Source organism: Vidua macroura, chromosome 23, assembly GCF_024509145.1.
Source record: "Vidua macroura isolate BioBank_ID:100142 chromosome 23, ASM2450914v1, whole genome shotgun sequence".
Taxonomy (NCBI): domain Eukaryota; kingdom Metazoa; phylum Chordata; class Aves; order Passeriformes; family Viduidae; genus Vidua; species Vidua macroura.
Window position 1 is genome coordinate 6,204,974 of NC_071593.1, and position 20,926 is coordinate 6,225,899.

Consider the following 20,926-nt stretch of genomic DNA (forward strand, 5'->3'; position numbering starts at 1 on the left):
CATCAGGAGGAGTGGGGAATAGGGAATGCCCTGAATGCACAGATTGTTATCCAGCAAGGGGAGAATTACCCACAAGGTGGACTGGTCAACAGGATTAGGGGAAATAAGCTTAGACCAGAGACACTTAAGCACTTCAGCCCCTGGAAAGGTCTTGAGGGGGTTGAAGAAAGTGAATGTGTTATTCCTGAGGAGCTGCCTTCAGGGACACACATAGTCCAGAGAAAGGGAGGTAAGCAGGAGTTTGGCTCTTTCCTATTTCTGCACAACTCTGGGGGAATTTGGGAAAAAGGAGTGTGGAACTTGAGGAGTGACTTTTTTTCTTAAGGTTTGCTTGATCTGGAAATGCACTAACTTCTTTCAAAAGTCCAGAAATAGTACCATCATCCACATCAAGCTTACAGATTATTCTAGAAACCTTCTTGTAAAACAGGGTTAAATGTCTTTAGAACATGCCAGGAAATAAAAACCTATTTCATGATACTCAACTGGGCTTGTTTGTGATGAGCAGAGACTGTTCAATATATGATCCATGTCTGTAATATAAATAAATCTGTATAAAATTTCCCATGTCTCAAGAGTGAGACTGGATTAAAGCATTTTCCCCCACACATTCTTTTGACCTTACCTGATGTCCTTAATCTTTTAAAGACACTTTTTTTAATATGAGACTAGTAAGCTCTGATTTACAGTAGAGCTAAAAATGACATGGGAGGTTGGAACCCTTTTTTCCTCCCACAGATCTTATTTCTACCATAAATTCAATTGTCTAAAACTTAGTATAAAAGAAATAGTGGAACTGCCAGGCTGGTTTGCTGTTTGTCCCATAAATTTTACAGTTTGCTTCAGAGAACTCCTATATTTTAAAGCCCTTGGCTGCTGTAGGGTTGTCATTTCCTGAGTGAGTTCAGTCCTGTTGGCAGGAATTAGCACTTCCTGTTGATGTTGAAACAACAAAGACTACAAAGAGAATGTGGAAATGTGCTTTAAACAATTCCTATGGATGCTGACAGAAAGGCAGTTCAGAGTTTGGAGTTGCTTGGAATGCATAGGGGCTAAGTTGGAATTCTCAAAGTGGATCTATCTTCAGGATGGGAACTTAGATGATACAAGATGGGAAAATGAACTTTCTTAATGTGACTTTTTTCCTAGTATAAGGCTTCATCTCCTTAGGCCTCTCCCTGTTCCATGCACAGAAGCTTTGTTTCATTTAAATGCAAGAGAATTCTCATAGTGCACAAATTCTGCAGAAATAAATGGGTGCTATTTTAAGGAGAGCATATCTGCTCTCACTGACGTGAGATTATTCCTCCTATTGTATTTTTAAATAAAGCTGCATGTAAAAGCTTCAGTGTAGTTCCTTGTACCTGCAGCTGGAATTCTTGATGTCCTGAGTCTTTATTGCAGTCTCATCAGTGAGTTGCTGTGACCTTGGACAGAACATGAAAGTTTTGGAATTTCTTGCTCTGAAATAGGAATGATACCATCTCTAAATTCTTTGTCTGTGTGGTCAGTATTTGCTTAGTAGGAAATGGTCCTATATATTAACTCAGAGAATGGCAGAACTGGAAATGAAGAACCTGAAAGATCACAGTTTATTCTTTAATTAACTCCTTTCTGACAGAAGCAGTGGATTAGTGTTTCACCAGGTGTATGAACTGCCCAGGAGCTGCAGACATGCTCAAAATCCTAACAGATATCCAGCCCAGAGTGTTTGTCTGAGATGTAGAATGAACAAAACATCCTGAGAAACAAAAGAGCATTCCAAAGAAAAGCAGGATAATGAAACACTCAGGATGGGTTTTGTCTTAGCTGGATTTTGGGCTGAGCTGAACAAGCAATCTTAAAGGGGCTTAGAGATGACCCTGGAACCAGAAGAGAGAAGGAAGAGACCCAGTTTCACAATGAAGGGGAAGGGCCTTGAAGTTGTGTGAGTGGAGGTTTTGGGAGAGAAGCCAACTGAAATTCCTTTTCTAAGATACTGTGGGTTTCAGAGAAGAGGAAAAAATGGTAAATGATGCTGTGACAAGATCTGGCATCTGTTCCTAGAGGTTTTCAGTTTGGAATAACTACTATGGAGAGAGCTGCAGCCTAAGTCTGGTTATGGGGGATAGAAATATTTAGGGAATATTGAAGTCTAAACTATTTTGAAGCTTCTTTTAGCAGTGATGTTTGTTCTGCTACTCTAATTTACCTTGACAGTATGTTCTCTGTTATTGTGACTGCATAAAACTTTGGAAATTATCCTCATCTTTCTCCTTGGGAAGGGCTTTAAGAGGAAGACAAACCCCACATGCTTGCAAAGATAAATAAGCTGATTAAATCGTAACAGAATAATATGTAAAGCTGCTAGCAAAGCATTTCCTTTATTTAATAGTAAAGGGTCAATTCTGGCTAATAAAATGTTCTAAAATCACACGTTATCAGTGTCAATTTATAAACTCCAGGTGTTCTGTGTAGTATTTGAAATTGGAACCAATTAATCTTGTTCTGCAGTAAAAGATAAAATTCATTAGCTTGTTTCTTCAGCATCTTCCATTGCTATCAAGCTGCAGAGATTTTAGAACACAAAGTTAAGGAACAGCTGAGTTGGAGATGTGGAATGCTGGAGAAAATGCCAGCAGTATCCTTCTGGAGCAGAGACTTTTAAAGAGAAGTTGTACATTTAATAGGAAATACCCATATGATTGTGATATTGGGGAACAGCCCAATAGTTGAGCAGCTCTAAAGGCAAAAGTTGAGGTGGTTTCAGTGGTTGTGATGTTTCATAGAGCCTCTGTCTTGCTGGCTCTATAAAATATATGTAATTTGGTGCCTATGGATACTGGGAAAACAGGCTTAGAGGGGAGAAGTATCTGATGTCTGTGGTTTCTCAAACTCCTGCCCTCAACCCAGCAAAAAATCCCTGGTTTTACTCTGACAACGCATTCATGTTACAATCTGCTCTGGGATCTCAGACGTTTTAGCAGTTATCAAATAAAACTTTCAACATTGGTGAGTGATCTCCTTTTCTCCAGATAGCAGAACAAAATTTTTCATAGCTATGATGTTGCAGGCAGTTCTTAGAGCATTTTGCAGGTGCTTGTGACAGTGTAAATCCTTTTTCTTTTCTGGGAGGATTCCTTACTCTGGTCTGAAGAGCTGCAGGGGAAGTTCTGACTTCCATGTCTAAAATTGGTTGCTACCTACTTACTCAGTCTTGGACAACTTGAATTTATACAAAAATGAATCAGAAAATGAAAAAAGGAAGAGGCCTGGAGGAGAGAAAGGAGTCCAAATTCTCTTTTATTTCCTGTGGCTGGAAGCAAAGCACATCCATTTGTGACAACACCTTACGCTGAGAGAATTTCAGACACATGTTCCCACCTGTATTCCTGTGTTTATAAATCAGTCTGCTATTTTTTTCAAGTTTGAAATGGTTGAAAGGACTTGTAATTTCAGCCTCTGCCTTCTCCTAATTGTCCTGCTTGTGACCTGTTTTTCAGATTTCTGGTTGTTTCAGAGGTGGCAGTGGAGCACACCTTTAGCACAGGAAAATGAGCGAGCTTGACCAGTTACGCCAGGAGGCCGAGCAACTGAAAAACCAAATCAGAGTAAGTATTGTGCCTCAGCAAAATGAATGTGTCTTGAGGAGGACAGAAATGATGCCTTAAATGTTTCCCCAATGTCAGAGTTAATGAAGAAAGGGCAGGCACATATGGCTGCTTTAGAAAATTACTTTTTGGTCTTTTATGTTGCTTAGAAAATAAACAGAAGCAATGCACAAAATTGCTGATGAAAATGAATGTTTACTGAAGTTTGTCTGAGCTAGAAAATAACTAAAGTTTTAAAAACTGCTTAAAATAAGGTCAGTGATAAAGTTTGTCAGAGCTTTGTCCAGTAAGTTCCTAAAAACCTCTGAGGCTGGAGGCTGCACAGCCTCTCTGAACAAGCAGTTCCACTGCTTGAGTGTCTTTGTGGTGACAGTCATGTTACCTTTCTTCCAAAAGAAGAAGAAATTTCAAAGTTAAATGCACAATGTGTGTTGACAGCAGGCAGTGTGTTATGGTAATGCTGTTGTTAGGATGGGTCCTCTCTGGGTGACAAGCAGGAATGTTCTCTGAACCTTGGGTTCAGGGGGCTTAATCAGCTTGAAAAACAGAAATGTACGGAACTCCATCCAATTTCTCTAATTTCCTTCTCTTGCAGGATGCTAGGAAAGCATGTGCAGATGCCACCCTGGCCCAGGTAAGAATTTCAGAGTTTAACAGGAATTAAGAGAATATGTCTCCTTTACAAAAAGAAAATGCTCTGTAAGAAAGTGAATGCAAGTGAATCTGGTTTTGCCTCCTCTAGCAATTTTTTTTTTTTTTTATTAATTTTGCCTTTGGGTGTTTTCTTCTAGAAATAAGTACATGTTTGTCCAGTTCCTGAGAGCAGTGGCCTTGAGCAGTGATTTCTTGGAGTGACTCAGGGCACATTTCTGCTGCTTAATGGAAAATAATGCTCTGCCCTGGAGCTGGGAGCAATACTGTTGTTACCCTGATAATCAGAACCATAAGGCCTGCTGAGGTTAAACTTCTTCAATGTCTGCTACATTTATCTGTGCAGGAGGAGAAAACCCAGATCAAAGGTCTGAAATCCTAGAAGTCTAAGAAGATATGACCTAAAGAAAACCATTTCTGGGAGTGTTTATAAATGCAATAGGCTGCTTGTGTTATGGGATAAAGACATGCTACTTAAAATGACATAACTTGTGAATGGGCAGTTGAAAAAAAATCAGTCAATATTGAAAATGTTGGACTGGGAACTGTGTTTGAGACATTACTTGAGAACAGTGAAGGGAAGAACTCAGTGTGTGACATTTTCCTGTTTCAGATCACAGCCAATATCGACCCCGTGGGGAGAATCCAGATGCGCACTAGGAGAACACTCCGGGGACACCTGGCCAAAATTTATGCAATGCACTGGGGGACTGATTCCAGGTGGGTACAAAACTGGCTCACGTGGCTTCATTGCTCTCCAGAAAGTTGGATGCACAAGCCTTGGGACCACATGGAATTAATAATTCTGAGAGAACTTGGATAACTGAGAGGAGTCAGAAACACTGAATGCCACAAGTTTCCTCCATGTTTTTGTAATCCAAGTGTGCATTTGATGCCAAAATCCCAGTCCTTGCCTACTTGCCTGAAAAATACAGTAGTGGTACCACATGAATTCTGAGGAACTGTGGAAATAAAGTAGATGCCATTATCAGTTGTCTTTTTTTCCTTTTTTTTTTTCCCTTTTAACAACTGATTAATTTAAAGAGAAACTAAATGCCACTGGTATCAGCTCCTTTCATTCTCTTCTCTTTACAATGTTCATCACAAAGGTGTTCCTTGGCTGCCCACAATGATTGTGTTTCCCTACTGTTTCCTCCCTAGGCTTCTAGTTAGTGCCTCCCAGGATGGCAAACTTATAATTTGGGACAGCTATACTACAAACAAGGTAAGGCCAGCTGATCCATTGCTGTGTAATTCAGTTGTGAAAGCAGCAGAAGGAAGTGTTGCCCATCATCATTTTGGCTCTATTGCTTTCCCAGTCCTACATCCAAATTTTGAATTCTCCAAAACAATCAAGTTGTATGTAAAGAACACAGCAGTGTCTTCAGTGTGTGAAAATGTGCACCACAAATGGAGAACAAGGAAAGACTTCCTTCTAAAGAATCTTTTGATTTGTTTTGATACTGCAGAAAAGTGATTACCAGAGAGCAGGCAGTGATGGGCATCTTACACCAGAAGGGGCAGAAATTTTGGCATAGCCAGATGAATTTGTTGCCTGCAGTGAAGTCCTGGAAGACCTGACATGTTCTAATGAGTCATCATTTCGTGGCTGCAATCACATCAGGCAATTCAGGACTACCTTTACTTTCATTTGACAGTGATTGGTATTTACTGATCATGGCCACTGTTGCAGGGCTGGCAGCAATTCCCATGTAGCCCCTTGTGGTTGACAGAGCTGCTTGAATCTCCTGCATGGAACTGGCTTTATTCCAAATAAATTTTCCTAACTTAGCTCCTCGTAGCATTAAAATCAATGTTACCAGTGCATTGGAGCTAATGGAATCACTTTACTAAGAAGGTAATATAATATGGTTTGCAAATGAAAAAGAAACCCTCTCATTTTTACCTTCATCCTCACCCTTTGACCCCAGCCTGCAGGTAAATGTCATCTAAATTACTCTGACTACTGTAGGATGGTGAAATCATCACTGCATCCCATGATTTCTGTATTGACACCTTCAATTCTTACATCAATGCTAATTAATCCATACAATATTCTTTTGGCAGTTCCAGAACACACTGGAAGTAACACAGTGTTGTCATCAATTTGATCTTTGCCTAATGATAAAATAAAATGGCTCTAAGTGAATATTCCAAATCGTAGAAGACTATTGGAATATTCTAGACTTCTTGGTAGAAGACTTACAAAAATGAACTGATTGTGGTTTTAGGACAGGTTTGGGGGGTTTTTAACTGCTCTTTGCTGCAGGACCACTGATTCCTAGCTGTTCCAATGCTTTTAATGAAATTTTTCCTGAAGGAATTCAGGCACATTGTTAATATTGCATGAAATATCACCATATTTCTACGGGCACCAGCCCTTTCCTAAAGATTTTATGAACAAATTTAAGGGATTAACACAATGAGTTAACAAGACAGAACAGGTTTAGCTTCTATAATTATCTAAAAAAAGTTCTTTGAGCACAGAATGACAAGGAAACATGGGGTAGTTATTTAAATGTGAAGCTTGATTGCTTGCAGTGGGTTTCCAAAGAAGGATTTAAATGGCAGTGGAAGCAGCGATTTCCTTACTTGTTCATTCACAGCATCTAAGCCTGGAATTGGCAGTTTTGCTGACTGTGCTTGGAAGTCAATATTTTCCTGAACCTATAATAAACCAATAGTAATCAGAGCACTGAAATGAAATAATTCACTTCGGACCAAAATTGCTGATGAAAACTGGATTCAGGAAAAGCAAAACTGAGGTTTTATTACGTCACTACTTGTTCTGACGAGCTTCATATGCAAGTTACCCTCAAAATAGTTCAATACTCAAACAGCTGTTTTATTCTTGCTTCTCTGCCAAAAACACGATGCCTGTCTTGAGAGACAGGTGAAAAACTTCCTTTTGGTGCATCACTGCAATTTCTGCAGCTGAAATCCATACCTGTCTGTGTTTCAGGTGCATGCGATTCCCCTGCGCTCCTCCTGGGTCATGACTTGTGCATATGCTCCCTCTGGGAATTACGTGGCTTGTGGTGGGCTTGACAACATCTGCTCCATTTATAACTTGAAAACTCGTGAAGGGAATGTTCGTGTCAGCCGTGAGCTCGCTGGGCACACAGGTGAGTGCTGCTCAGAATTACCTCAGCACAGTGAAGATGGAAAAAAAAAACCCTTTAAATATAATTTCCTAATAAAGATCTACTTCTTTCCTCAGGCAGGAGCTTAGCTGCAGACTGCTTGGTTTTAAGTGTTTTTAAACAGTTTTTCAGCTGTAAAATCGAACAAAAACTTACAGCTGGAAGTTGATGTTTGCGGGTTTTCATATTTCCTGCTGTAGTTTGAATTCTGTGCTTTGTGAAATGGAGGTGGTTGGCAGGCAGGCTGATTCTGTAATCAGACTGGTTCCACTGATGGTTTGGCAGATGGGATTTCAGGAAAAAAGATGCTTCAGAGCATTCAGATGAACTTCTTTGATGCCACTGTTGGGAAACATCCAGTGTCATTGCTCAGGTCTTTGTACTGACCAGGAATGCAGTTTATTTTTCCTCAGTGGTTGTCTGATCCAGTTGAGGCCATCAGCATTTGTTGCTGCTGGATGCAGTGAGACTGAGATGCACTTTCTTAGAAAGCTGGGTGTGTGCAGTGCAGGCTCACTTGGACTCCTGCCCAGCTTGGCCAGAGGGTTCCACACTTTTGTCCCCCTTCCTCTGGTTGGGTTGGGGTGGTCTCCAAAGAGCCAAACCACATTTTGTCCAAAGCACTGCAGATTCCTATACCAAAATCATTTGCTGCATTTTAGGCTTTTAGTGTTTCTTGCTGCAGCTTCAGGAGAGGAGGAAGCAGCTTATTAGCAAACCAGTTTGCCTTTGAAGGGTGATCTCTGGCCTTATTTGTGCACCTTTTGCTCTGTTTCCAGGCTACTTGTCCTGCTGTCGTTTCCTGGATGATAATCAGATCGTCACCAGCTCTGGCGACACCACTTGGTAAGCTGGGACATGGGGACAGCACTGTCAGGAAGGGCTTTTCTAATCCATTTTCTGTGCCTGAAGGAAACTTTGTCCTTCACAAACTTCATCATCACCCACAAGACTCTGGTGATACTGCTCGCATGTCACTTTTTGCTGGTAATTTCAACCCTGTGAGCTTTGGCTGTTTCCTTGTGCCCATGTTCTGAAGAGCCTGACCTAAATCTGTGTTAAGATGTGGGAATTTTTTTCTTCATGTAACTATTTGACTTTCAGAAATAAGTGTATTAGACTAATGATTTTCCTCAAAACTCTTTTTGTATTCAGTATTTATTACATAAAAAGTCATGTTTGGATATTTCTAATACAGAATGTAAGTTATCCCCTTGAGAACCCACCCAGCTCTGTCCTGAGTCTGTGCTTGTTATTCAGAAGAGCTCCTAGAAAATATTCTCCACTGACAATAGCTGGGTTTTTGAGGAGAATGTAGGTGTGTATCTTCATAAATACTGGCTTCTGAACTAAAAAAGGCCTCCATCCTTTTTTCATAGATTTTTCTATTATATCTATTTCTTAAAAGCATTGCACTTCTCCCAAGCAGCAGCACTTCGAGCAAAAGCTGTCTAATAAATACCTGTCCTACACAATGCCAGTCTCTTTCAATGCCTGATCCTGAGTAGCTATGGAATATATACAGGATTAAAACCAAAAATGTTTCTGAATATGGGTTGGTGTTTAGAGAACCCAAAAAACTATAATACAATGAGAGGGTTTGTAGAAATGATGCTCTTTGTAAGAGAATGCAGCTGCTTCAGGAGTTCTGTCCTTGACATCACCTCAGTTCAGCCAAGCATCAAAGGACTTTATCAAAGTACAGGCATCTCTTGTTTGCCTGGTTTGAACCTGCTGCTGATGGCTCTGAGAAATTACAGAAGTTAAAAATCCTGACTTCCTAAAGTGTTTAGACCTCTTCTTAAGGAGGTGATAGTGTTCTTCCCTTTTATACTCTTAATTATCACTGTAGTAGTGATTTGGCTGACCTGCAACTTTAAGATCAGACATAATTCACAAAGTTACTCATCCCCTGTGAGTTTATAAAAGTGAGAAATGCTGGCTCAGCTTTTGCTGTAGCCTTACCACTGCTGCTTTAAATCAAGCTGTGGTAGTACTGGATAACAGCCATGGCAGAGAACCTTGGGGTGAGCAGCCCTCAGTGCCAGTCATCAGTTTTTTCCACTGTTTTTCAGTTAAAAACCCCCAATGTTTTAAAATTGAGGATGGCTTTAAGGTCTTTTATGCACAATTAATCTGCAACTGCCAAACCAAAAATGCTTATTTCTATTGTCAGGATCAATGTTAATAATACTTGGAGTTTTACTTCAGCAGTGATAAAAAGACCTCATGAAGCAGCACAGACGTGTTGATTTTTGCACAATTAATCTGCAACAGCCAAATAATTCAACCAAAAATGTTTGTTTCCATTATTAGGATCAATGTTGTTAATACATGGAGTTTTACTTCAGCAGTGATAAAAAAACCTCACGAAGGAGCACAAACACATTGATTTTTTTTCCTCTTTAATTATTCTTTCCAGTGCTCTCTGGGACATAGAAACTGGTCAGCAGACAACCACATTTACTGGGCACACTGGAGACGTGATGAGTTTGTCCCTTGCCCCCGATGCCCGGTGTTTTGTTTCTGGTGCCTGCGATGCCTCTGCCAAACTGTGGGATGTCAGAGAAGGAATGTGCCGGCAAACCTTCACCGGCCACGAGTCGGACATCAACGCCATCTGTGTATGTAGCTGCTTCCTCCAGCATTTCCTACTTCTCAGCTCTTCAGCACGATCAAGTATTTTCTGGGTTTTTTAAAATAAGTTTGTAGAGCTGAGAGAATCACCTGAAACTTGGTGTTTCAGGAAACCCCAAGAAACTGGGAAAACACAAAACTGGGTGTTCGATCATGAGTTTCTTCACTGGGTTTGCCCATATCCCAGTGTGGGGAGGTGCAGCCTCTGGTTTGCTGTGCTCTGGTGTGATGCAGAGGGATTAAATCTGGAACCATTTGTGTTTTTATTCTCCCCCATGAAGTTCTTCCCCAACGGCAACGCCTTTGCCACGGGCTCGGACGACGCCACGTGCCGGCTCTTCGACCTGCGGGCTGACCAGGAGCTGATGGTTTATTCCCATGACAACATCATCTGTGGCATCACCTCTGTAGCATTTTCCAAGAGTGGCCGCCTGCTCCTAGCTGGCTATGATGACTTCAACTGCAACGTGTGGGACACGCTGAAAGCTGACAGAGCAGGTAAATGGGTTTGAAAATTGGGCTTTTCATTGGAATCCCCACCCCTGGAGATGTCCAAGGAATGCCTGGACCTGGCACTCAGTGCTCTGGGCAGGGTGACAAGGAGGGGACCAGCCACAGGTTGGACTCGATGGCCTTGGTGACCTTTTCCAGCCTCTGGTTCTGTGATAGTGAATGTGTGACTTGAGTCTCATGCACAGATCTGTCAGCACTCACTGTCTCAACTTCAGAACTCTCTGAAAACTTCTTTAGGCTGTCCAGTGATGGTACAAATCCATTGGAATCCTGCTCAAGGATGGATGCTTGAGAACAGGAGGATTGCCATTAAAAACAAGGGCTTGGGGTGGAGGGATATTCTTTTTTAGATTTTATGGCTTTGTTTATGCATTAACTATTCAAAGCAATTCGACATGAATGTTGCTATTTATACACAAGAATTTTTTTCCTGGTATTTGTAGCAGTAGTTGTAGAGACAACCAGCAAAACAACAGATTGTGGAGTTTCTTTTGAGGAAACAAACATGAAATTCATGGTGCAAAGATGCAGAGAATTTAACTTCAGGTCTTCAAAATTAAAACTTCTGTTGGGGAAAAAAAAAGTATAAATTAGACCACAAATGTTTCATTACTCTGATCAGAATAGGAGATGAGAAGAATATTCTGCATATTAAAATGTTCCAAGGCTTCAGATTGCCAGGCAGATCTGACACTTCTGATATTAAACACTTCTATATTTTCTGATATTGGCACTTCTGTATTAAACACCTTTGTGGTTATGTGTTCAGTACAAGTATTCAAGATTTCTTGGTGCTGATTTTGTTTTACCAAATTGCAGCACTTCCTGATGCTGGCAGGAGAATGAGGAGAGTCCTGTGAGCACTCCAATTCATGTAGAAAGATTAATTTCAAGTCTATCAAGAATATCTTGGCTCAGTGCTGTGGACTGGAAAGCTTGAACATAATTAGGTTTTCTTTTTACCTCCTTGAAACTGTTAAATTAAAGGGGATAGAGGAAAATGTTGTCTCCCTTAATTTTTCTGTTTAGTGTCTCAATTCTTTCTTTTAATGGTGCTATAATTGAATTGTATTAGATCTCCATATTGACAAATAGATTGTATGGAGGAGTCTGTCTTGTGAATGTAGTAAGAGAAAATTGGATGAAAAATGCTTTAGAGTTCATGACACAATTCAGTTTAACTTCCGGTTTTAAAAGAAAATTCTTTACAAATATGAAAAATCTGTAAAATTTAACTGATCTTTATCACTGTGGTGAGGAGCAAAAGCTGTGCAGTGCGTGGTTATGGTGACATTGTCAGAATCTTCAGGGCTGTCACTTCACAACTCAAGGGAGACCATAAAGGTCATAATATGGAAAATATACGAGGAAGATTCTGGAATAATAATTTACTGAATTATCCCCTTGAGAACCCACCCGGCTCTGTCCTGAGTCTGTGCTTGTAAAACCAAAGGCATTTTAAAATTCCAGCTGTGTTTGTTCAGGATTTTTGACTCTAGAGCTTGGCTAATCCAAACGTGCTGTGGTGTAACTTGAACAGACAGGAAATCACCCAAACAATGCAATTTATTTGTTGCATTTCTCTTTCCCAGGTGTCCTTGCTGGTCACGATAACCGTGTCAGTTGCTTAGGAGTGACTGATGATGGCATGGCAGTGGCAACAGGGTCATGGGACAGCTTCCTCAAGATCTGGAACTGAAGTAGGTGAGTACCCAGCTCATGAAGGCTGCTTTGGGCTCCAGAATGCTTTTTGCCAGCAGTGCTGTTATTTGGTGCTGATCATTCAGGGTAGAAAATCAGTGAGGAGCAAACCCGAGCAGCTGGGGGGTTTAGATGACATTAATGTGTGCACTGACAAATTTCTGGAGGCCTATTTTTAATTACTTACTTTCCTCTGTGGGTTTTTGAGTAAATAAAGACCCTTGGGGAAGGGGTGGGATAATGCCTGGGTGTGTCAGTGGTGGGGACAGCAGAGCTTGCCACTTGTTTGCAGTTTCTCAAAGTGCAACTCTCACCAGATGTTTCTGTGTGCCAGAAGAGCAGCGGACTCCACGACTGGAAGAAGTTTCCAACGGTTGAAAATTAAAAACGATAGCATATCCAATCCAACCATACTAACTTGGACCCCCATCCTCCCCAACTTCAAAGGGCAAGATCTTTTCCGTCTCCTGTTGCTGAAATGAAGAGCACAATTACCTTTCCAAGAAGAATTTCTGTGTTGTAAGCAAAATGAAATTGTGCATTCCTTTTGGGACCATTTTTTTTTTTTTTGTCTTGAGAATTTAAAAACAAATGAAACACTATCATAAAAAGCATGACCAGAAAATAAACTTGAGCATAATTGTGAAACAGTTAGCTTTCACTGTAGTTTCCAAGTTGAAGTTAAGGACTTTATCTCACACACTTGCAAATTTTAAAGTCATGTTTGTAGCAGGATTTTTTTCAAGTTTCCTTTTTAAATACATTTCCTTATGTATTTAATTGAGCAAAACAAGGGAGTCCTAGCCCAGAGTACTGGGGGTTGTTAACGCTGTAAATTTAGTCCCTAATTTTTTTTATTTTTATTTTCTAGTATCACAGATAATTGTTGCACAAAACTTGGCATATATAGGATAATGTTAAGCAGTAAGGTAACCAAGCACATGCTGTAAAAGGTAATGAATGCTTGTTTAAAGAATCCTTTCACCTTTTATGGATTACAAATGCAATCCTTGGTCCCTCCTGGCCCCCCCTTTTTCACCACACTGATTTTTTTAATCTGTTTTGGTTTGTCCACTTGGAAGGGCAGTTTATATATCCTAACACTATCCTATAAGTCTCAACAACCAGGAATCTCTGTTTTCAAAAGAGACCTATCCTACACTTGGGTATTGAGTCAATTCTTTGTGTATGAAATGATGTACAAATCAATGTTTTGAAAATAATGATCTTGAACTTTCTAAGTTAAACAGAAAAAAAAAAAACCTTTTTTGATTGTTTGCCATATTGGGTGGGTTTACTCTTAGAATCGCATGCTGTAGAAATGCTAAAAAGTGCATATTGGACTAAGTCCTTAGATGTTTTTTCTTTGAAGAAATAACCTGTTTAAAAACTGTAACCATTGTCGCTGTATTCATTTATTGTTGCTACTCTGTGCATAAATCTATGAAGAACTCCAGTACAAAGCTATGCACGTTTTGGAGTAGCGTGATAAGTCACTTTTTTTTTTTTTTTTTTTTTTTTTTTAAAGAAAAAAAAAAAAAGAAACAGCCTGTTCAAACAATCGCTGTCAAAGATTCTGGGGTGTGGGAGGAGGGAACCTAGACCATCTTCTTTATAAATCAGTTCCTCACAGCCAGTTCCTCTTGCAGGATGAGTCCTTTGCATCTGATCAGAGTCATTTTTGTAATGAGCAGGTTTTCCTGGCTTTCTTTTCAAATAAAATGTTAAAAGCAGCAGTGTTTGGACAGCAGATTGTTCTTTCCTATCTTCTCACTGTATCCAGAAATGCTCCTTCCTAGCAGCAGTAGTAGCTTTTCTCCATTTTGTTTTTTCTGCAACATTCTGTACAAAAATGTGCTGTAATTGTGCGTTAGGCCTGGATTTGGCATAAAAGATGAGTTCCCTCTTACTCTCTTTCATGAAACTACTCTGTAGAGCTTTCTCCACGCCCTGTATCCCTCTTCACCTTTTGTATTTAATTTTAAAGTCAGTGTACTTCAAGAAAGCTGGATGCAAGATAGATACTATATTAAAATGTAATGTTATTTAAGATGTAATAAAGCAGTTTGACATGAGTTTGGACTGATCTGTTTTGCAGCTTCTTGTTCAACATGCAGAACATCTTCTGAGTTGTGAAATAAACACACTGGAGGAGGGAATGCTGTCCCCAGAGAAATGGTTTGGTGGTTTTTAAATGGTTAATGGTCAGTTACTGGGCAGAGGATGCACTTAACTCCAAATTCTAAGAGCCAGTATGGTTCATGAGGTGCACGTCACAAAAATGCTTTGTGCTGTAGGAGTGGAGCACCTGAAGTGGGAAATCAAGGCAAAATGCTGAGCGACTTTTAAAACTTTTGTGTCCTTTAATAGGAAGAGAATTGAGTGGAACATGTGTTCCTGCCACGTGAGGGTCTGGCCACAGCAGCTCTGTTGGCACTCTTAGGTTGACAGGGTAAGAAGTCATTTTCATGCTCAGTAAGAACAAAGTCTCCACGAGGCAGAATTTTATCTAAAATTTTCTTTTTAAAAAATTTGTTTTATACCCAGAGAAGCAGATTTGTGAAATGAGGTGTTAAAAAGCAGTTGGTTCAACAATTAGGTGTTGGTTGACTTGAGGGTTTTGTGGTTTTAGTGGGTAAAGTCCCATCTCTTGTTCTGACCTAATCAAAAGTGGATTTTCCCTCATTTCACATCAACCAAGAGAAATTGCAAAGCCATGGCTTTGCAAACACCAAACATGGAAATTCTCAGCCTCATTGGAGAGGTTTTGAAAAGCTGGGAGTATGGAAAATATGATGGTGACATTACCTAACTGTGAGCAGTGGAGTTTTGGGCTGCATGAGACTGGTAAGTAGCTCATGGCTAGAAATGCTTAATTTTGGGAATTCAGATTTAGTGGTTTCCAATTCCAAATGCTGTAGCTGTGGGGTTTCCATTTACGTGGAATATTTTTATTCCAAAGGATGTTTCATATGTGACTCTGTCTGGTCTGTAATAAAATCAATGATCTGTCTTACCTTCCTTAATCTCAATCCATGTGTTAAATCTCTGTGCCCTGCCTGTGCTGGCAATAAAACACCTGCCAAGACAGTGACTTGTGTCAGGAGGCTGATGTGCAGCCCTTTGGGGTTTATTTGAAATACAAACAGTTGCAGTTGCCTCTTACTACTCTTATTTTCGTGTTAAATGCGAATTTTTCTTTGATTTAAACATCTCTCATTGTGTGTTTGGTTATTCAGAGAGCTGCTACTGGAGAAAAATGGGTGTGCAAAGGGAGCAGCTCTGAACTCTTGAGTCTGGGCCAAAACTTTGAGTTTTGAATGCCTTTAATTTTAGGATATACCCAAATTACAATTATTTATGTCATCTTACCTACAAGCTCCTTCTGTGGGCTTTGAAAAGATTCTGAGTTGGAGATTGTTGTGGGATGTGGCTCCAAAGAGCAGCTTCCCCAGCTGCTGGTGAATTTTTGGTGAAAATTTTGTGTTTCTGGTTCAGATTCCATGACCTGAAAACACAAAATCTGAGAGAATGGGATTGGAATCCTCTCATGGAGTTTCAAGGAAGGGGTGAAGGAAGACAGAACAGATTTCTCAATCCCAGGAGCTTCACTTAAGACCTTTAGCATATTCTGTGCCCCTCAAGGCCTTTAATTTCTTCATGAATTAAATAAAAGATCTGAGGTTCTACTACCAGCAGAAAAAAAAAAAAATATTGAATTGGGCATTCTACCTTTTGACCATGAAGTCCCCTGGAGTGTTTTAAATCAGCTGTGAAAAACACTTAAAATGACTGATTGAATCATGCCCTATAGGAGCTAAAAATAGGATAATCTGGTTTCTGGGAAGTGGCAGAGTAAATAAAGAATAATAAAACCTGTCACCCATGCTGAGCTCTGTGTGCCTGGGTCTGCAGCAAGGCAGGATCCTGTGTGGTTTTATGATTAACACTTTTTAGTGTAGGTGTAACCATGAATTCAGATTGGAGGGGAAAGAATAAAAGAAGTGGCTGATGAACAAGTTCTAACAGCAGCTGGCTATTTTTGCATGGTGCTGTTCTCCGTGTAATTTCTGAGAGTCTGCCTCTGCTTTAACCATCAGGCTACTCAATTATGAGTTGATCTTTTCCCATTGCATTCCAACGTGTAAGAATCCTCCTGAAGCACGCGGAAAGTTGAATTTGTTCTGTTTCAGGGTCGTGTGAGGAAAAATGAAACCCCAGATTTCAGTTTCCCTCTTGGAATGAGGATGCCTGGTGCATTCCCTGTCCCTCCTGCTGGGAATGGCCCTGGCACATGGCAGCTCCCAGAGGTGGCAGCAGCCATCTGCTGTCCTGCCTCCCTCACATGTGCCCTTGCCTTGCTGATGGAAACATCATTGCTTTGCTCCATTTTACCTGACGGGTTCAAAAATCCCTGCTCTGTCTCCTCTCTCTGCCTGACCACTCCTGGGTGCTGTCCTGTCCTCAGTGCCCTTCTGAGCCTTTGCTGCTGCTCAGTGGGAATTCCTCATCCCTCCCTGGGGCTGGGAGAAGCAGGGCTTTGAGCCCGGCCTGCCTGGCTGCTGATCCAGCCCAAACTGCCCTGGTTAAAGCCTCTCTGCAGGAAATGCTGCTGGGACAAGCTTCAGTTCCCATTTCCTGGCAGGAGATGGGACATGACTGGCACATTCCTGGCCTGGCCACAGTAGGAGCTAGACTCTGCCTGCTCACTCTGTAACCTGCTGCTGCAGACAAGGGAAGAATTTCCTCCTGTAGCCCTCACTCTGTAGCTTAAATCAATTCAGTGGAAGCAGGAGAGCTTCAAATATCGATCAGCTTTGAGCTCCCAGATTAGGAGTTGCTGTTTCTTTTTTGGTAATCTGGGCCTGTTCAAAGTTCATCAAAGGAAAGCCAAATTGAATCATTCTGAGGCTGCTCAGCTTTTTCTTCTTATATCAATACTAAAGAGTATTACAATACAATGTACAAGAAGCATTTTTAAATAAGGAATAGTAACTGCATTGGTAAAATTATCCAGTATTTCACTTAGCTGGGAAAAACAAGCCATAGAAATGTGGATAAAAACTGAGTGAACTTCTCATTGTTCAGAGAGCTCCAAACTTGCCCTTTAGGGATACAGGTCCTGCTCAATACTCGTTCAAGTAATTCCTGGCTTAACCCAAGACAATTTTGTCATAAAATAGAACAAAGAGAATCTTCCTGCTTTAATTATTCATAAGCCATTTGCTCTGGCTGAGTGCAGTGAGACGTGATTGACCCTGAGAGGGAATTGTCTGGGGAGCTGGAAGTGCAAAATGAAAAGTTTATTTGATGTAACAGATTTTTAAATGGCAGATAGATAAGGGAGGGGAAAGTCTGTTTAAAAGGGTGAGGGGAAAAAAAAAAAAAGTCTGTTAAAAAGGCGCTGAAGATGGGAAAATGCTGAGTTCCCAGGAATGTTGTCTGGAAGCACGAACAGTGCAGCTCCATCTGGTGGTACCAAGCCCATGAAATGGTCGGTGCCGGGAGAAACGTGTGTGACAGAGCAGCCTGTGCTGGATTTGGCTGCAGTTCGTGTTCCTGCTCATGGAACCCCTCCTTCCTGCCTCTCCAGGGTCCACTGAATGTGTGCAGATTTTTCCATAAGGCCTTACAAACAAAACAAGCTTTTCCCAATGTTTACTTTTGGAGGGATTTTTCTTTCCCAGTGTTTTATGTAAAAACCTCAGCTGGTGAAGATGGAGAGGTTAAAAATGAGCCAGAGTTAACTGGAGCAGGGGCTCTTGGACAACTTTAAAACCAAGTCTTACTTAGAAAGGACTCCCTGCATTTCTCTCCAGCCCCTGTCCCAAATATTCCTGAGCTCCCTCTCACATTTTTTGCCACACTCTGTCACAGCCCTGTTGAGAATCCCTGCTCTTTTCAGCCTCCCTCCTCTGCTTTAGGTAGGAACGAGGATCTAGAATCAAAATAATGAAGGTATTTTGATTGGCAGGGTGCTCTTGCTGATCTCAGCCTGGTGCCCTGTGCTGTGCCAGGGAAGTCCCTCTGCAGTGGAAATTTGGATTTTGCTGTCACACACACTCCTGTTGCACCTGAGAGAACCATCACATACATTCCAAACTCTCGTTTATAAAAGCAAACATATTTTAAGATGTGTAGAATTCTAATATTTAGGTGTTTTTTTTTTTCTCTTTTGCACAATCAGGGTTGCTGTTGAGTGAGGAGCAGTAGGCAGCAGCAGCAGCAGCTCCTTTCCTACCCTGGCTGGTGCTTGGCAGGGTGAGTCATCCTGGAAAACACGTAACTGCATATATTTATCTCAACTTCCATTGATTTTTCACTGGAGTTCCTTATCTTTGCTTTATTGATTTACTTCCTGGGATGTTATAAGCAAAACTGAAAGAAGGTCCAATGGGAATAATCAAGTCTGACCCTTGGCTCCCTGGAGCTGCTGCTCAATCCAATGGGAAGAAGCAGACGGGATTTGGAGTGAATGGGAGACAACATCTGACATTTAAAATTACTCAAGATTTGTAACTCTGAGTTGTTTTGTTCTGTGTTCTCTTCCACACAGAAGGTGCTCAGAATTCCCTGTTGGTACCTGAGGGTCTTTCACTTCACCTTGGGAAGCCCAAGTTCATCCCCCCCTTCTGCCAATAGGAAAATAAAAATGACAGTGGATGGTATTAGCTGGAGTTGAAGGCATCCCCCTCCTGGAATCACTGAAAATTCAGCCTCACACTGATCTGTGGTTTTCATGTGTTTAGGAACTTAACAACTCCTTCCACCCTGAAAGCAACAAAAAGCAGGTGAGGAGAGGAGCTGTGAGACACTGAGCTCTGAAGAGCACCAGTTCCACCTTCCCCCTGGCCCCTGCAGGTTTTTTCAGAGCCCAGGAGCTGTTTGACTGCTAAAATAGCTGCTCTTCTTTGCCTGCTGGGGATCTGAGCCTTGAATGAACAATAAGTATTCAGGGAGTGACAGCTCTGCGAGTGATGGACACCAGTTTGCACTAATGAGAGATCTGGGAGCTTTGCCAAGGATGACTGCATCACTTAATTGAACAATTCTATATTTCATCTGCCTCTTGCATCAGACGTGTGGTTAACCCACTGCAAGCTGAAATCTTGGCAAATCTTGGCCCAGGTGACAGAGTTGCCCAGGGAATGAGCTCTGAGTGAGCTCTTGAGGAAATCCAGAGAGCCAAGAACATTCAGCATGGAGAAAAACGAATGAGATTCACTGGCCAGGCTGGTGTCTGTCAGTGGCAGCTCTGAATGTGATGTTGGAATTAAAAAAGGATCCTTTTGAGCTGTTCTCTCTCCCTCCCTCCTCCCAAGGCTTATTTCAATCAAGTGATAGCATCAGTCATGGTGGCAGGAAATGGAGCAATTACAGATAGACCTCAAGGATCAGCTTATCACAACTGAAGGTTAAACTTTCCTAAGCCAAAGGATCATTCCTGTTCTTTGAAGCCTGTCACTGTTCTCTCCACCAAGAGTAACTTAACCAGAAATACCAGATGGGAGCCAGGCAGCCTCTGACCTCAGCTCTGATCTGGAAGTGAAAGTTCCTCATCAAGTTGTAGAGCTTGAATTAACAGGGCTAATTTATCTTTCTCCACTAAAAAAAAAAAAAAAAAAAAAAAAAAAAAAAATCCAAACTCTTGGGCCTCTTTTATGGTGTGTCAGCTGTATTCACCTTTAGAGTCCAAATTATCCTGTCAGGTCTTGGCACTTGAACCAGCCCCATCAATTAAAGTCTGGTGCATTCTGGATGGGAAACAGGCAGTTAAGGTTCGTGGTACCTCTGCCAAGAACTCCAAAACCCTGCTGTCCTCGTGGTTCTGAAGAGCTGAACTTATTTATTTACTATTTCTAGTGCCTCACTGTTTATATTTTGAATGGGAAGCAGCAGCATTGGCAATATTTGCTTTTGCAGGGTGAGGTTTGTAAAGAAGCCTCTTCATCTCAACCATTTTCTTTTTTTTTTTTAAGAAATCCAGTAATTGTTGAACCTGTGTGTGCCCATTTGAGCCCCTTTGATAAAGCAATGCCTCCGTGTCTGTCCATCTGAAAAGGCAAAACCTCCCAAAAGATTTCATCACATTCCTGTAACTCTAATACATTTGGGTGTGAGCCAGAGACAGCACAAATATTCTGAATTTTACAGTTTATTCTAATTAGATCATCTCAGGGGCTGTGTCTGCCTGAGTTTTCATGGGACATCCTCTGCAGTTTCAGCTCAGGGATTTCTAAGCCAGTTCCTCCTCCTCAGTGCTGGGTTTTTGGGGGTGGTTGAGAGGATTTAATCCCGTGCTGTGTGGACACCCAGCCCTGTGGAGGGAGGCCAGACCATAAAATAATTGAAAAATTACATAACTGGGCAACTGCATCGCATGGGAAAGCACCTTGGATCTTTTCCCCTTGTCCCTCCTTTTCCATGTCCCAAAATCAGCAACTTCCAACATTAATCCAGAGCTCTTTAGGGTCCAGTGGTGAAACAGTGGTGGTGAATTTAATTTGGATCCCACCCTTGCAGGAGGGCTCAAATCCAGCCTGGGGATCCTGAGCAGAGCCGGTGCATTGAGCATGAACTCACAGCAATTATTTAGAAAAAAATATTTAAAATATTATTTAGAAATTATTATAAAATATTGTAATAAAATATTATTAAATATATAGAAAAATATAGAAAATATTATTTAGA

The 20,926-nt window shown here is 41.1% G+C and overlaps 1 protein-coding gene across 3 annotated transcripts in view; it reads left to right on the forward strand.

The window, feature by feature from the left end:
• GNB1 (G protein subunit beta 1) overlaps positions 1-14,310 on the forward strand; it is a 34,849-nt gene extending 20,539 nt beyond the window's left edge. The window contains exons 3-12 of one of the 3 annotated variants that reach the window (XM_053997368.1): positions 3,483-3,590; positions 4,186-4,224; positions 4,855-4,961; positions 5,403-5,466; positions 7,204-7,366; positions 8,164-8,230; positions 9,807-10,008; positions 10,303-10,519; positions 12,127-12,238; positions 12,553-14,310. In XM_053997368.1, coding sequence (XP_053853343.1) covers positions 3,534-3,590; positions 4,186-4,224; positions 4,855-4,961; positions 5,403-5,466; positions 7,204-7,366; positions 8,164-8,230; positions 9,807-10,008; positions 10,303-10,519; positions 12,127-12,233 — 1,023 coding nt within the window. In that variant the 5' untranslated portion in view covers positions 3,483-3,533 and the 3' untranslated portion in view covers positions 12,234-12,238; positions 12,553-14,310. The remainder of the gene's footprint in view (positions 1-3,482; positions 3,591-4,185; positions 4,225-4,854; positions 4,962-5,402; positions 5,467-7,203; positions 7,367-8,163; positions 8,231-9,806; positions 10,009-10,302; positions 10,520-12,126; positions 12,239-12,552) is intronic. The other 2 variants (XM_053997369.1, XM_053997370.1) reach the window with 2 other exon arrangements.
• Positions 14,311-20,926: the final 6,616 nt, after the last annotated feature.